The following is a 12,850-nucleotide window of genomic DNA, read 5'->3' as shown; positions in this document are numbered from 1 at the left end:
CGCTACCGAATTTTGTCCGAATCCGAATTCCGAATCCGAATTGACTTTCACACCCAAATCCTGAAAAACGAAATAACACAAATCCGAATTTAAAATGAAACGAAACTAAACAAATTTTTTGGCAGTGCACATGTCTACTAATAAGTAGGTGTATATCATATATTCATTAATTCTCTATAAACTTTTTTTACACAACAGTACAGAACTGTCATGGTCCAGTCAGGACAGAGTTCATTTTCAATCATGACTCACATTTTTACTACTCTATCAAAGAGAAGCAAATGTTTCATTAGACTATCTTCACATCAGTGGTTGATAAGCCAAGTTTGTTTTCATGGGGTGTGCATCTGCATTCAAATTGTAAAGTCTAAGGTATACAATTCTGTTTTTTCTGAGTCAAAAGAGTGTAGACTTTCTCTTAAAGCCTAGCTGCACAGAGATAATAATAGTACAGATCATTGGTAGACTATAGGAGCATTAATACTTTGTGTCTCTTTACATCGGTACTGGTGTTTGATCTTTACACATACACATAAATCACACCTTAGACCTTTGCTCATGATTTTAGGGTTCATAACGTATGTATAACTTGGCACAGTTATAAGCACAGTTAAAGGTCTGGCCAGCTCAAACTCTGCATGTGATAATTAGCTAGGCTAGCCCATCTCTTTGGATAGGCATCCCTTGTGTCCGTAACCTACAGGTTTTCTGAACTACTTGCAAGTGTCACTGTGGCTCCTGGATTTGAATGCAGCTATACCCATGTCACCAGCAGGTGGATTTTACATTTATTTTAATACATTTTATTTTTTAAACACTTTTTGAACACGTTTTTCTTTATTTAACCTTGTTGCTACACAAGAGAGTTAAAAAGGAGGTTGGGAGGTGACAGGTTCTTCAAATGGAGATATCAGTGGTGTTTTAAACCCCCGATGTTTCCCCTGACCTCTGCCTGCTATAGGCGGGCTTTTTGCTGTATCTGTTTACCCTTGCATAATCTGCCCTTTTTAATCAATTCTAAGCATAAAAATACAGATCCATCTGGTATCTGCTTATCTGAGTCCATTTAGGTGCATTCAAAAGTAAAAAAGCCCCAATAAAAGGGGAGTTTGTGTGGCTCATCCTTCTACTGTGCTTGCTGTCCTTCTACTGTGAACCAATTCTATTGTTAACAACTTCGGGCTCTTGGACATTTGTGCGGCACTCCTATTAGAATGTATATGCTAGGTATGCTGCCTGGCATGAATATCTGGATCAGAAGACTAGCTATGCAAATTAAAAGATCCTTTATCAGGTTAAACAATCCATGTATATATATTTTAACTGTGTGTTTAGCCGTCTGCCTTGTGTTCAGCCTCCATGCACTCTAGGTAAAAGCCCGTTTCTGTATGTGTTCCTGTTTGGGATGCCTAATGAAACAGTTACAACTAAAGCAAAGAAATGAATGCAGGGACTTACTAGATGTGTCATGTTGCACATCCAGTCCATCCAGTAAGAAATTATTTATATTTGTATAGGTTTATATGAATTATCTCAGTTGAAGATTCTACTTCAACTGTTAGTATACACTAGGTATACTAACTATATATTCCCTTTTTAACCTAAGTGGTGTTACAGCACTAAATAGAATGCATGCAAGCACAAAAAATACTTACTGTCCTCTTGAGGTATGAACTAGCAGAGTGATTAAAGTAGAAGTAGCTGGACATATGCAGTTCAGTGCAAGCATTGCATATTTAAATTCTTCTTCACATACAACATGATCTACAAAAAACAATTTATATTCCTGTGTTAAAGGCAGCTAAACAAATGTATTTCTACTTTACTGTGACGCAAAATCAAGGAACATTATTGCAACACACTTAGTAATAGAGGGTAAAAGTGTTATAATCCCTACCAGGTTTGTAGTGCTCTCCACCATGTGGGCATTCCAGTCCTACTGACACCATTGTGACATAGTAGGGTGTCTCCAGGACTGGAAGAGAGGAAAATTCTCCCCTGTAGGGACACTTGCCACAATAGTAATCTAACAAAAGATCTAAACATTCAATTTTCTGCTCAAAGCTAAAAATTAATGTTTTGGTAGGAGTTGAGTTTCAAATTCAGTTCAATAGATTTAGTTGCACAGCACATTTTAAAAGCTGGGGATTTAAATAGGATTAATTTTAAAAGAGTTTTAAAGTTTTTTTCTGAATTTGTTTAGGGTAATATGCAAGCTATAGCTTAAAAAATGTCATGGCAAGCTGTGAACTGCCATGGGGGACATTTACCAATGCAAACAACATTTTTTTTAAATGTCACTCAGTGGGGAGAGGGTCTTTTCATGCAGCTTAAAGGGAAACATTACAAATATTCCTTTAACTAAATCTAAAAACCATGCTTGGGAGAGGCTTTAAAGCTGCAGATGGTTATATGGAACAGTATGATGAAGTTCTTTAAAAGTGACTTAAAAAACACAAATAAACCATTTTGGGGTTCCCCTGAATATTCTAATCGGGTCCTTATCCAGACATGTAGCCTGGGTGGTCAGGAGATTGAGGGCAGTGATCATGTGCCTTCCTTCCTGTACCATGCCAGGCCAATACCTTTCAAAATGAGGGGTAAGGTCGCCATCCTCCACCGTGGCATTGGCTTACACTGCCACAATATATATATGTATATATGTGTGTGTGTGTGTGTGTTTATTTTCTTTACATGTGTTATTTATCTTTTTCATGTGTGTGCCAGCCATTCATTCCATTTTAAGATACACAAACACAATGCAGATAAGCTAGAGGGAATGGAAAAACATCATAAATCCTACCTAGCCCAGAAACTGGAAAGCCTTAAAAGACTTCTAATCAGGCCCTGTTGTTAAACTGCCATGTAGTAAATTGTATAGCAGAACAGTTTAAAGTAATGTGCAGTCTGGTCTAAGTTTTTTTTTTATAACTACTAAAGCCCAACTCTGGTTGATATTCTATAATTCTGACTTTAATTAAGTTTTGTTCAAAAAACATGCTTACACTAATGTATATGAAAATAATTAGCTAGATACCAAACATGCCTATATTGCAAGGAGCAGAAGCCCAATGGAACACAGTACATCTCCTAATCAATATAAACATCCAATTTAAATAAAATTTTTAGTACCTAAAGAATCATTATTTTATTTTGTGCAATAGTATTTTGGTTATCAGATCACAAAACCAGGTCAGATGGAAATATAGATGCATTTAGAAAAATTATCATTAAGATTCTGTCTGCTAAACATCACACCCCTCAGACTCTTTAACTGGTTGTGTTATGTCTGTAAATGCCCTATTCAAGGACCAGTAAAGATAGCTGCATTTGCAGTTTGGTAGCTCTGGTCTAACATTTGAACTATAAAGGAATGCTAAGAGTCATTTAGGATAGCCAGCGACTCTGATATATCAGATTACCCTGCAAAAACTAATCAGGTATTCCGCAAGACACCATTTACCAAATTTGGTCAGTGACTTCACCCAGGTTTACCGATCTATTTTGTTCACATTCAGCAGCTGGCCAGGGAGCTGTCATCGGTGTGTTGTTCATCGTGATTGACATTGGATCTACATCACTGAATGGTGTGATTTATGTTAGATTTAAATTGTGGGGCAATGTTTATTAATTTATTTATTGTAGGACTTTTTCATGGTGTGGGTTTATTTACTTTGGATTTTTTGTGGATGGATAACAGTACTGTACTGTGTACCCCTTTGCCTATTCATGTAGAGGGGAGGGCAAGATATCTGGGTGTCCCCTTTTTCTAAAGGGGGCTTCCAGATTCTAAGTCCCATGCCTTAGAATACATCATTCCAGGGATGTTGGTATGAGGCCCTTATCAACATGGGGACAATGTGCCCCGCTTCCCCCTTTCCTGGCTGTATGCTCAGATAAGGGTATGGTATGGAATCTGGGGGGACCCCACACCATTTGTTTTTTTTGCCTGGAGTCACCAGACCCTCATCAATGGTTCGAGTATTATGTTCTTGGTTTACAGATATGTTCACAAAAGTGTTCGGTAACCTCCTGCGATCTGAACTTTGTTCAGTTTGCTCATCACTAGTGAAAATCTTCAAAGACCCTGACACAGGAATCAGTGAAATGCAATATTAAAGCCAATAATATTAATTTCCTGATTTCACAGGGGCATCTCATTGATAACCTTCCAACCGACATGGCCAGGCTCCAACAGATTTATCTTCAGTGGAAGTAACACCCGGACTTGAGATCCCCGCCTAGTAAGAAACAATTGACCACATGTTGCCCTTTAAAAGTTCACACGGACTCTTTTCAGAGTTCTTCTAGGCAATTTACCACCGCCTAATTACCCAATGAACCTTGGTGCGGAGTAACTTACTAACTGTCTCTAATTGGCAAAAGTGTTCTGTTCCAAACTAGAACTCCCAATCTGGGTGCCACTTGTGGGGCAGATTGTTCTATTTATAGCAGACCTGCTTCCAGGATCGTCACTGCAGTCTCATGGGAACCATTTGTTTAAATAATGCACAGGCTTTCCCTAGATGGTGGCGGGAGACCGTGAGGGAGGACACTCCAGTCCTCCCTGAAATTCCCCATAGTGCTATCTTTGGAGACACTGGACACATGGGCATGATGTAACCACAGCCAATCTGTTGTCCCTGTACACAGTGAGGGGTGGAGGGATGTCATGTGACTACTAGGTCACTCCCTCTGTTGCCAAGTAACAGAGAAGCAGATGTGAAGGGATCGTGCGGATGCTGAGAGGCACCAGAAGCAATTACCCCTCAATTACCCCTCAACATTAAGCACATGCTCATCCCCCAATATGAAAGTGCAGCACCTGACACTTCCACAAATTTGGCTGCAAAAAATGCACACACAAAAGTGCTTTTTTTAAAAAAAAACCTCTTCTACTGTACAACATTTTTTAAGCAGAGCAGAAAGCAATGCTGTATAACAGGAGAGAACAAAAGAAAAACGCAGAGCTCATAAGGAAAATGTTTAACAAGTTATTCAACCCTTTCTATTCAGTATGCCAGAGTGGCTTGATGAGGTAATGTGGCCTTCCACATATATTTGCAAATGTATGCAACAAAAACCTCTGTTTTAAAGGAAAATTGTTGCAACAGTGTTTTTTTTTTTGCTGACTAGTTAAGTGTGACTAGTTAAGCTAAGTGTGTTGAAAAAATGTCTGTTTTATCTTGTTCTGTAAAACTATGTATAATGGGGCTTCCTAACAAAAGATGTAAGAGGCCTTCTGTCATTCATCATAACAGCAGTAATCCTTCTAGCCAGGCAGTGTTCGCCCCCCTCTGCTGCTGGACCCCTTAACAGTCAAATGGTCTGCTATGACGAGTGCTGCATACATTTCTAGTTTTGAGTGTTTTAAGTCTTTAAACTGGATAATGCCATTTCTAACAGCCCCATGTTAATGTTTATTTATTGTATGTGCCTGAAGTTTAGCTTTACATTTTTGATTTGCAGAAAGTAAAATGAAAAAAACAAAGCAACATTTTACCCAAATGATAAGGAACATAAACTGTTATACGCATGATCTTTATACTCATTAGATTAGGTTGGTGTGACTCACTGCTGGAATAAAAGCTTTTACTTTATGCAAATGTCCTATCTGAGAGGGAAATCAACAACGATAATTCTGCCATCTCTTAACATAAACTCTATCTAGGCAGAACATTATACTGAATTATTATACACAGTTGAAACATTTAGAAAAATATGTTTTCCATTAATAGCGTACTTCAGAACTAACTTTGCTAAACAAATTGTGTTATATATTAACTTCTTTACTAAGAATAAACTTAAAAGATGAGGCTAATTGACTTGTAAGCTAACATATCATACTGCAGCTATCAAAAGGAACCCAACTGCCCACCACCACATGTGCTGCATTAAAGTAAGATAATGATATGTTAAACAGTACCAGTTATTCATAAGGGAAACTTTTTTTATGTTCTGGGATCACAGAACAGGATACTCCCTGGATAATCCTAAAATATGATAAAATGAGCACAATAGTACCAAAATGCACATGCATGAAAAGCTAACATCAATTAAAATCAATTGTGATATCCCAAAGCCCACTACCAACAATAAGCCATATAATAGTCATATAATAGGGAGCTTCAAAGACTCAAAAAGAACCCTTTGTGATGCTTTGATGAACCATACTCATTCATTTAGAGGGGGTGGGGGAGGATTTCTGGGACCCCCTTTCAGATTCTGATAAGCACCATCATAGACCCTCACACCCATTTTTCAGATTTGCATTCCAGAGGGTTACCCACGTCACTTCTGCCCTTCGTCCAACTTTGCTAGTTAAGTTGATGATTGCACTACTGTGCATGTGTGGTAGGGTTTTTTAAACCCTAGTACCTTGTTCCTCCATGCTACTCCTAATGAAGCAGTGGATGCCTGCTTAATGGATGGAGTTTGCCCACTACTATGCCAGACTACGGCTTCTCAGGCTCGAGTCGCAGGCGTCACTTACAGTCTTAGCGGGGAGTTTGAGACTCTAGCATCACAGCTGTGAATAACAAAAATATAGAGGCAGCGCTATTTACTTCATAGCAGACTTCTTATAGTAACAACTAAAGTCAAGGATGAATGTTTTAACGTTTGCAAGTAGAGGTGTCCACAGCTATAATGGTTTGCAAGCAGGTATTCCCCAGAGCACAGATGCAGGTGAAGTAACACAGCCGTTAGCACATATATGCGGCAGGGCTGACAGTCAATATAATGCTCCAACTGGAGCTATACTTGCGTTGGAGTAGTTGTGGTGGAGCTCTGTTGCAGATCCTAAGACTGAGGGCGAGGTGGTCCGACACAGGCAGTGATGGGGTCGATGCAGGCTTGGTTCAGGAGGCAGCAGGCGTTCTGACTCCAATTGTGGAACGCCATGCTGCCTCAGCTGGGGCTTTAAATAGCCTGAGGATGTGGGCGGAGCCGCCGTCCGGAACGAACGGCTTCCACGTTCCACTGTGGAACGCAGGCCGCTCACCTCACAATCAGGAATTCAAGCGGCTTCCGCGTTCCACCGTGGAACGCAGAGCGGCCGTCCCTGCAGAGAACGGAGCAGTCTTGTCCCGACGGGACTCGTCACACTACTTCAGACCCCCAGAAGTCACCATCCACTTTATACACAGGTCTATCACACAGTTATGTGGTAATGTGAGTTGCCGTATTTCAGTGCTGTCTCTCTGCATTATATTTTTCCAATTTACTGTATTTTATTTTACAACAAAGTCTCATCACTAGTGATGGGCTGCACACACCTGAGTTTGGTTCGAGTTCGAACTTTAGAACATGGAAAAGGTTCGAACTCCGAACTCAATAAAAGTCTATGGGACTAGAACTCTGAAAATCAACTATCCCCATTTTGAAGGCGTATATGCAAGTCATTGGCCATAAACGGGTATAGGGATTCGGGTAGTTCCCTGGGGGACATGAATCAATGAAAAAAATTGATCCACCGATGTAATCCTCGGGTCAATCATGATGTCCAGCATTGTCCACGATGACAATGACTTGACCCGCCAACCCATCCGCTTGCGCAGAATGGCATTCTGACCGATGTCGGAAAAATATAAATAATTGGGCGGAGCTAGCAGTGACAACTAGCTAGTTCCGCTTAACTGTTTACATTTGTCCAGCACCTGACAGGACTTTGTAGCTGTGTGAGCCATGATTGGGCAAAGTTATCATTACTTTGCCCAAGCATGGCTCTCACAGTACACTGTGCTGTGATTGGGTAAAGTCTTGTACCTGACCTTGTGAAGCCCTGATTACGTCATTAGGGCTTCACAAGGCATTGTTCGCTCCCGCCGAGTGCCCTGATAGTTTGTGTTTTTGCCGAACACACAAACTGCCGATGTTCGAGTCGAACTGTTGTTTGACTTGAACATTGACCCCTCCCTACTCAGCACTATATTATTGTCTACCACACACAATCCATGTTTTACCACTTCACAGCAGAGCTTTAGTGTTTTGCCTCATCATATTATTGTTCCCTGCATATATTGTTATTGTTCCTCGTCATATTATTGTTCCATTTAATTGTGTATAATCTAGTGAAAGTAGATTGGGGTGCTGCTGCTGTCTGTAATTCCTCAGACAAAAATATTCTGCCAAAGTACACTGTGACAGATAATGTCCCTTTAAAACCATGCTGATTCTGAGATTAAAAAAAAACAGCTTTAAGGAATCCCTAAAACCAGTTATTTAAAAATGATCTGTTTGTTTTCCATGTCACCCTGGACATCACACAAAATGTTCTTACTGCTGTGTGGCTTTTTTTTTTTTTGTCTTGCTTTGTTAAATGTTTCTTATTACAGTGCCTAGATTCCAGCTCCCCATGTCCCTTTGTAAGAATATCTTGCTTATTAGCATTAAAAAGGCCAGCATTTACTCTTTATAGACTTCATGGGGTTTGCAGTTAAGTTTGGGTTTCATGGATTTCAAGCAAGATTCGAAAAACAAATATTACCATTTGCCACTCAGTAAAACATTAATAAAGCTCCAATGTGATGTTACCTGAAATGCAGATTATGCGTAAAGTAATGCCTAAATACTTAGGGGTCTATTTAAAAAGCAATGAATATGACATTCACCAAGCATTCACTGTAGATGACTCACTCACTGTAATTTACCACTTCACTACCAGCATGTTAAAACCCCCTTCCCTATCAGGCCATTTTTCAGTCCTGTGAAAGTTTGACTTAAAATTACTCCATCACGCAATGGCACGGCACATGTGGGGCATGCAGGCACAAGCGGGCACTGGAGTATGTACAAGTACATCCTTCCGGAATAATGGGGCAGCAGACAGGCCATGTATTTACAGGGGCCAGTCTGCAGGAGGTTAAAGCACATGCAACAGGGAGATGTATTTGCAGTGAGTGTTTGGTGAATGTCACATTCACTGCTTTTTTGATATGCCGCTAAAGGATTTATTAGAATATTACTGAGTTCTTAAAATATATTTAGAGTCTACCTCAATGCATTTCTGAATTTACTGTTTTTAGTTTCTTGTTATTACTGTTTGCCAAATTATATTTTAAATTATTGAGCTATATATACCGAATATCCAAGCCAGAGCAGTTTATGTCTCAGTGCTTGTTTTATTTTAATTTCAGGTGTTTTGTGAAACTACACTCATTTCAGCAAACATTCAAATCAATACACAATCAAACAACAGGGCTCTTTGCTCATTTTCTACAACTGAAGAAAGCAAAATAATTTAGTCCCCTTTCACAGTATCCAATAAGGAGAGGATCTGTGCACAAATTACCTCCTGATTGAAGTGGTATGGATCAGATGTCACCGTTGTGACATCCGTGTCCATCCAGTTTTTTTCATTCACCCTGCGATGGAGGAAAAAAATGAAATGACTGGACCCCATGTCGGTCTATGGGGAATGGGATGCCAATGGGCACATGTCACAGATTACCCCCGATTAAGACTGATCAGGTCTGGTGAAGCGGAACACTGCTCCATTTTTTTTCTGGATCTAGCCGGAGCCAGGGACAACCAGATAAAAACAGACGCCCTGCAGTACTCTCAGCATTCAGAAAACTGCAGCAGCATGATGGTGTCACAAGAGGTGACTGGTCTGCACAAGCAAGGACTGTGGAGCTGCACCTACAAATTGTTACCCCTGAAAGTGGAGGGATAAGGGATAAGGGACATTGGCAGTGTAGTAATAAAAAGGCTTCAGAAGGTGCTTTTCCCTAGAGATAGGCATTATATGACCTTTATGGCAGAATGTGTGCCACCTAAACTGTACAATCTGACTCAGGTCAACTGAGGCAATATTGAATAATGCCCTGTTATCATAGAAAGCCTTGATTTTATGACAACTGTATAGTGCTTAGACCTAAAAATGGAAACTCAAAGTGGTTGTATAGAAATGTCATTTCCCAGTATTTCTAGAAGCAAAACAAATGGCATAAATTGGATCTTCGGAAGTGACATTAATTGAATATATAGGTAATTTTCATTCCTCCGAATTGGTAGGGTAGTAACATAGGTCCCATCTCTTATGTAATATATTTTATACTCAACCCAGTCTCTTTGTATGGTACAAAGAATTATATGTTGATGGATTAAGTGCATGATGTGGATCAGTCACCAGAATGCTGATTTATTCTAAAGCTGAATACATAAACAACTTATATGCTAAGAACCATCCCAACACCTGTCTATACTTATGTTACAAAATAAAATAAATTAAAGGAGAACGATTGGCAGAGTATGCTATACTCTTCCCAATAGTTTGAGCTGATGTGTGACACTGCAGCTGCCAGTGGAATATCCTCCCCTCTCTCTATTCCTCCAGTGCTCATTGGAGGGACGGACAGGGGAGGGCAGAGCCAGCTGTCAATCAGTTTGCAAGGTGCATCCCAACAATATTGTCAGGATTCTTCCCCTATGCTATGTTGCTCTGCACTGTCAGCATATGGGCAGTACCGTGCTGTATGCTGAGTTTGGGTCACAGGAGTACATTAGCAAATGTATTCCTGTGACCGAAAAGAGAGCTAAAGTTAAAAAAAAAATGTTTGGCTTTAGCTCTACAGTATAGGACTTGAAAATACATTTTTGCCATCTATCCAGTCCATTCAACATACAAGTAATCTTCTCTTAACTGATTATTATTCAGATAATCTACTTAATTTTTAAAGATTCTTACATTCTTTTAAAGTGGAAAGTATAATCATTTATGGTCATTAAAATGTAAATGTTTATATAATTTTTATTCTACAAAGAAACATCTAATACAGAGTGCACCCTTGAACTCATTTTGCATAGCATGCTTGCTCACACTGTCTGTATGCCTGTTGGCAGACTGATTAAAACTGAATGGGCCAAAATGTCCAATTTTTATTAGAGAAAGGGAAGGGCATGTAGGTTGGCTGTTATACTGTAACTTTTGATACATCCTATGTTTTTCATGTGTTTTTATTTCATGCAAAAATTAGTAAGTGAAAAACATTTTTTTCAATAGTGGCATATGTACTCTATTTAACAAGCATATTTGTAGTAGAAAAAAAAAAGAAATACTGTGTAACAATAAATGTAACCTTTTATGAGGTTGTCATCTTTGAATATTGAAGATAAAAGTAAAATCAACAGTACCTGCAAATTTGACATGAAATTTGTTCTCTGGTTTTAATATCTGAACATAGAGAGGGCAATTTGGAGCAAAATCTTTGACTGCCCAGGCTCTTAATATTGTTTGATGGTCCTAAACAGGAAACATATATTAGCATATATCTCTTAAAATAAAGTAAAAACATGTATTAACAATTTCTTTGGCATCAAAAGGCTGTTTTTAAAAGGAAAAGGAAATAAGCATTGCTAAATACAGTATGAAGGTATCACCACACCAAAACATGGCAAACAAATATATATATATATTATACTGTATATACTGTATATTCACTTCAAACATATGAAATGCAATGAGGTTGCCCAATCTATGACCCTGGAAGTTGCTGCCCATGGTATTTTTTTTCCCAGTCTGAACTCTGAGGAGGTTATTCACTAAGCTGCTGAAGGCAGCCGAGTTAACAACCGAGCCGAAGTGGAGTGAGCCGAACGCCGTTCAGCTATTCACTTCATCCCAGAATGGCTAAAATCAGCCATACATCAGCTAGCTTTGGCTGTCTTTGCTTTAGCTGAACATGCTCAGTATGTTCGGCTTAGCCGAAGTGAAGGAGCCATTCAATTCAGCTGATCCAACATCTGGATCAACTGAGCCGAACCTCTGGCAGTTCATTCACTGCCATTCACCCTATTCTCATAGGGGCCAAATGGCAGGAAGTGAATAGCCGAATTAGCGGCATTTGGCTCAGCTTTTCTGCTTGCTACCGTGGACCTCTACATCACCGTTAGCTCCACCCAACTGTTTAAATTTGTCCGACACCTGTCACTATCATACCGCAGGTCCCGGACAAATCAAAACAAATGGGCAGTCCAGTGTCCTCACATCACCTGAGGATGCTGGGCTGTCATTGAATGAGAATAACTGGATGGAGCCAGCTGTTGTTGTTATTTGTGGGGAAAACTGTCTGCTTCGGCAGACCGTTCTCCCCGCTTCGGCTGTGACTACGGCACAGCTGAGCCGAAGCATATGCGCTCGGCTTGGCTGTACCATTTGTCTGCCTTCGGCTGATATATGGGCTATTGTGAATAGCTTGTACAGTAGCCCTTCGGTTCGGCTGAACTGGAGGGTTCCTGCGGCCGAAGTTAGCCGAAAGATTAGCCAATGCTTTGGCTTAATCTTTCGGCTCCTTTGTGAATAACCCTCTAAGTAATACTCTGGTTAAACTCAAGAAACCATAATTAAATGTGCCCTTCAATGATCAAAACTGAAATATAATAGTACAGAAATGTAAAGTCAGCCAATTATTTCTCTCAGAGCTCTGTATTGCTTTGTGAAGTTGAAATGTGATGCATCAGCACTGATCAATGCAGACTTCAGAAGGAAGACTTGGCCGACTAGCCAGAAGTATATAGTGGTAGAGTGGGTGAGCACTGTTTTCTCATTAACAATAACAGGATGTTGCCTTAGTAAACCTGATAAAAAAAGAAATACTTTTAAAGAGGATCTTTACCCTTACCTTAAAAATGACAAAAAGGCACTTATATCAGTAATGGCAATCTACAAACAGATGCTAATAGATAATCGCTGGCTTTTTAGTATTATTTTGCATACCTTATTTTTCTTTTCCTCCCCATTCTTCTCACAGTGGCCATTTTTACTAAGGGCACATTAGTCCATCTCCCTTTACTTGTATATATGTGTGTGTGGGTCCTGTGGGTTGGTCTGCATATAAATAAAATATTA

At 39.6% G+C, this 12,850-nt stretch overlaps 1 protein-coding gene across 1 annotated transcript in view; it reads right to left on the bottom strand.

The window, feature by feature from the left end:
• LOC108790014 (potassium channel subfamily T member 2-like) overlaps nt 1-12,850 on the bottom strand; it is a 424,109-nt gene that overhangs the window by 187,317 nt on the left and 223,942 nt on the right. The window contains exons 13-14 of the mRNA XM_018560180.1: nt 11,137-11,245; nt 1,656-1,764 (exon numbers count right to left, since the gene is read on the bottom strand). Coding sequence (XP_018415682.1) covers nt 1,656-1,764; nt 11,137-11,245 — 218 coding nt within the window. The remainder of the gene's footprint in view (nt 1-1,655; nt 1,765-11,136; nt 11,246-12,850) is intronic.

The sequence above is a fragment of the Nanorana parkeri genome, unplaced genomic scaffold (genome assembly GCF_000935625.1).
Source record: "Nanorana parkeri isolate BGI_ZX_2015 unplaced genomic scaffold, ASM93562v1 scaffold438, whole genome shotgun sequence".
NCBI lineage: Eukaryota > Metazoa > Chordata > Amphibia > Anura > Dicroglossidae > Nanorana > Nanorana parkeri.
This window is presented reverse-complemented; position numbering and strand designations above follow the sequence as displayed.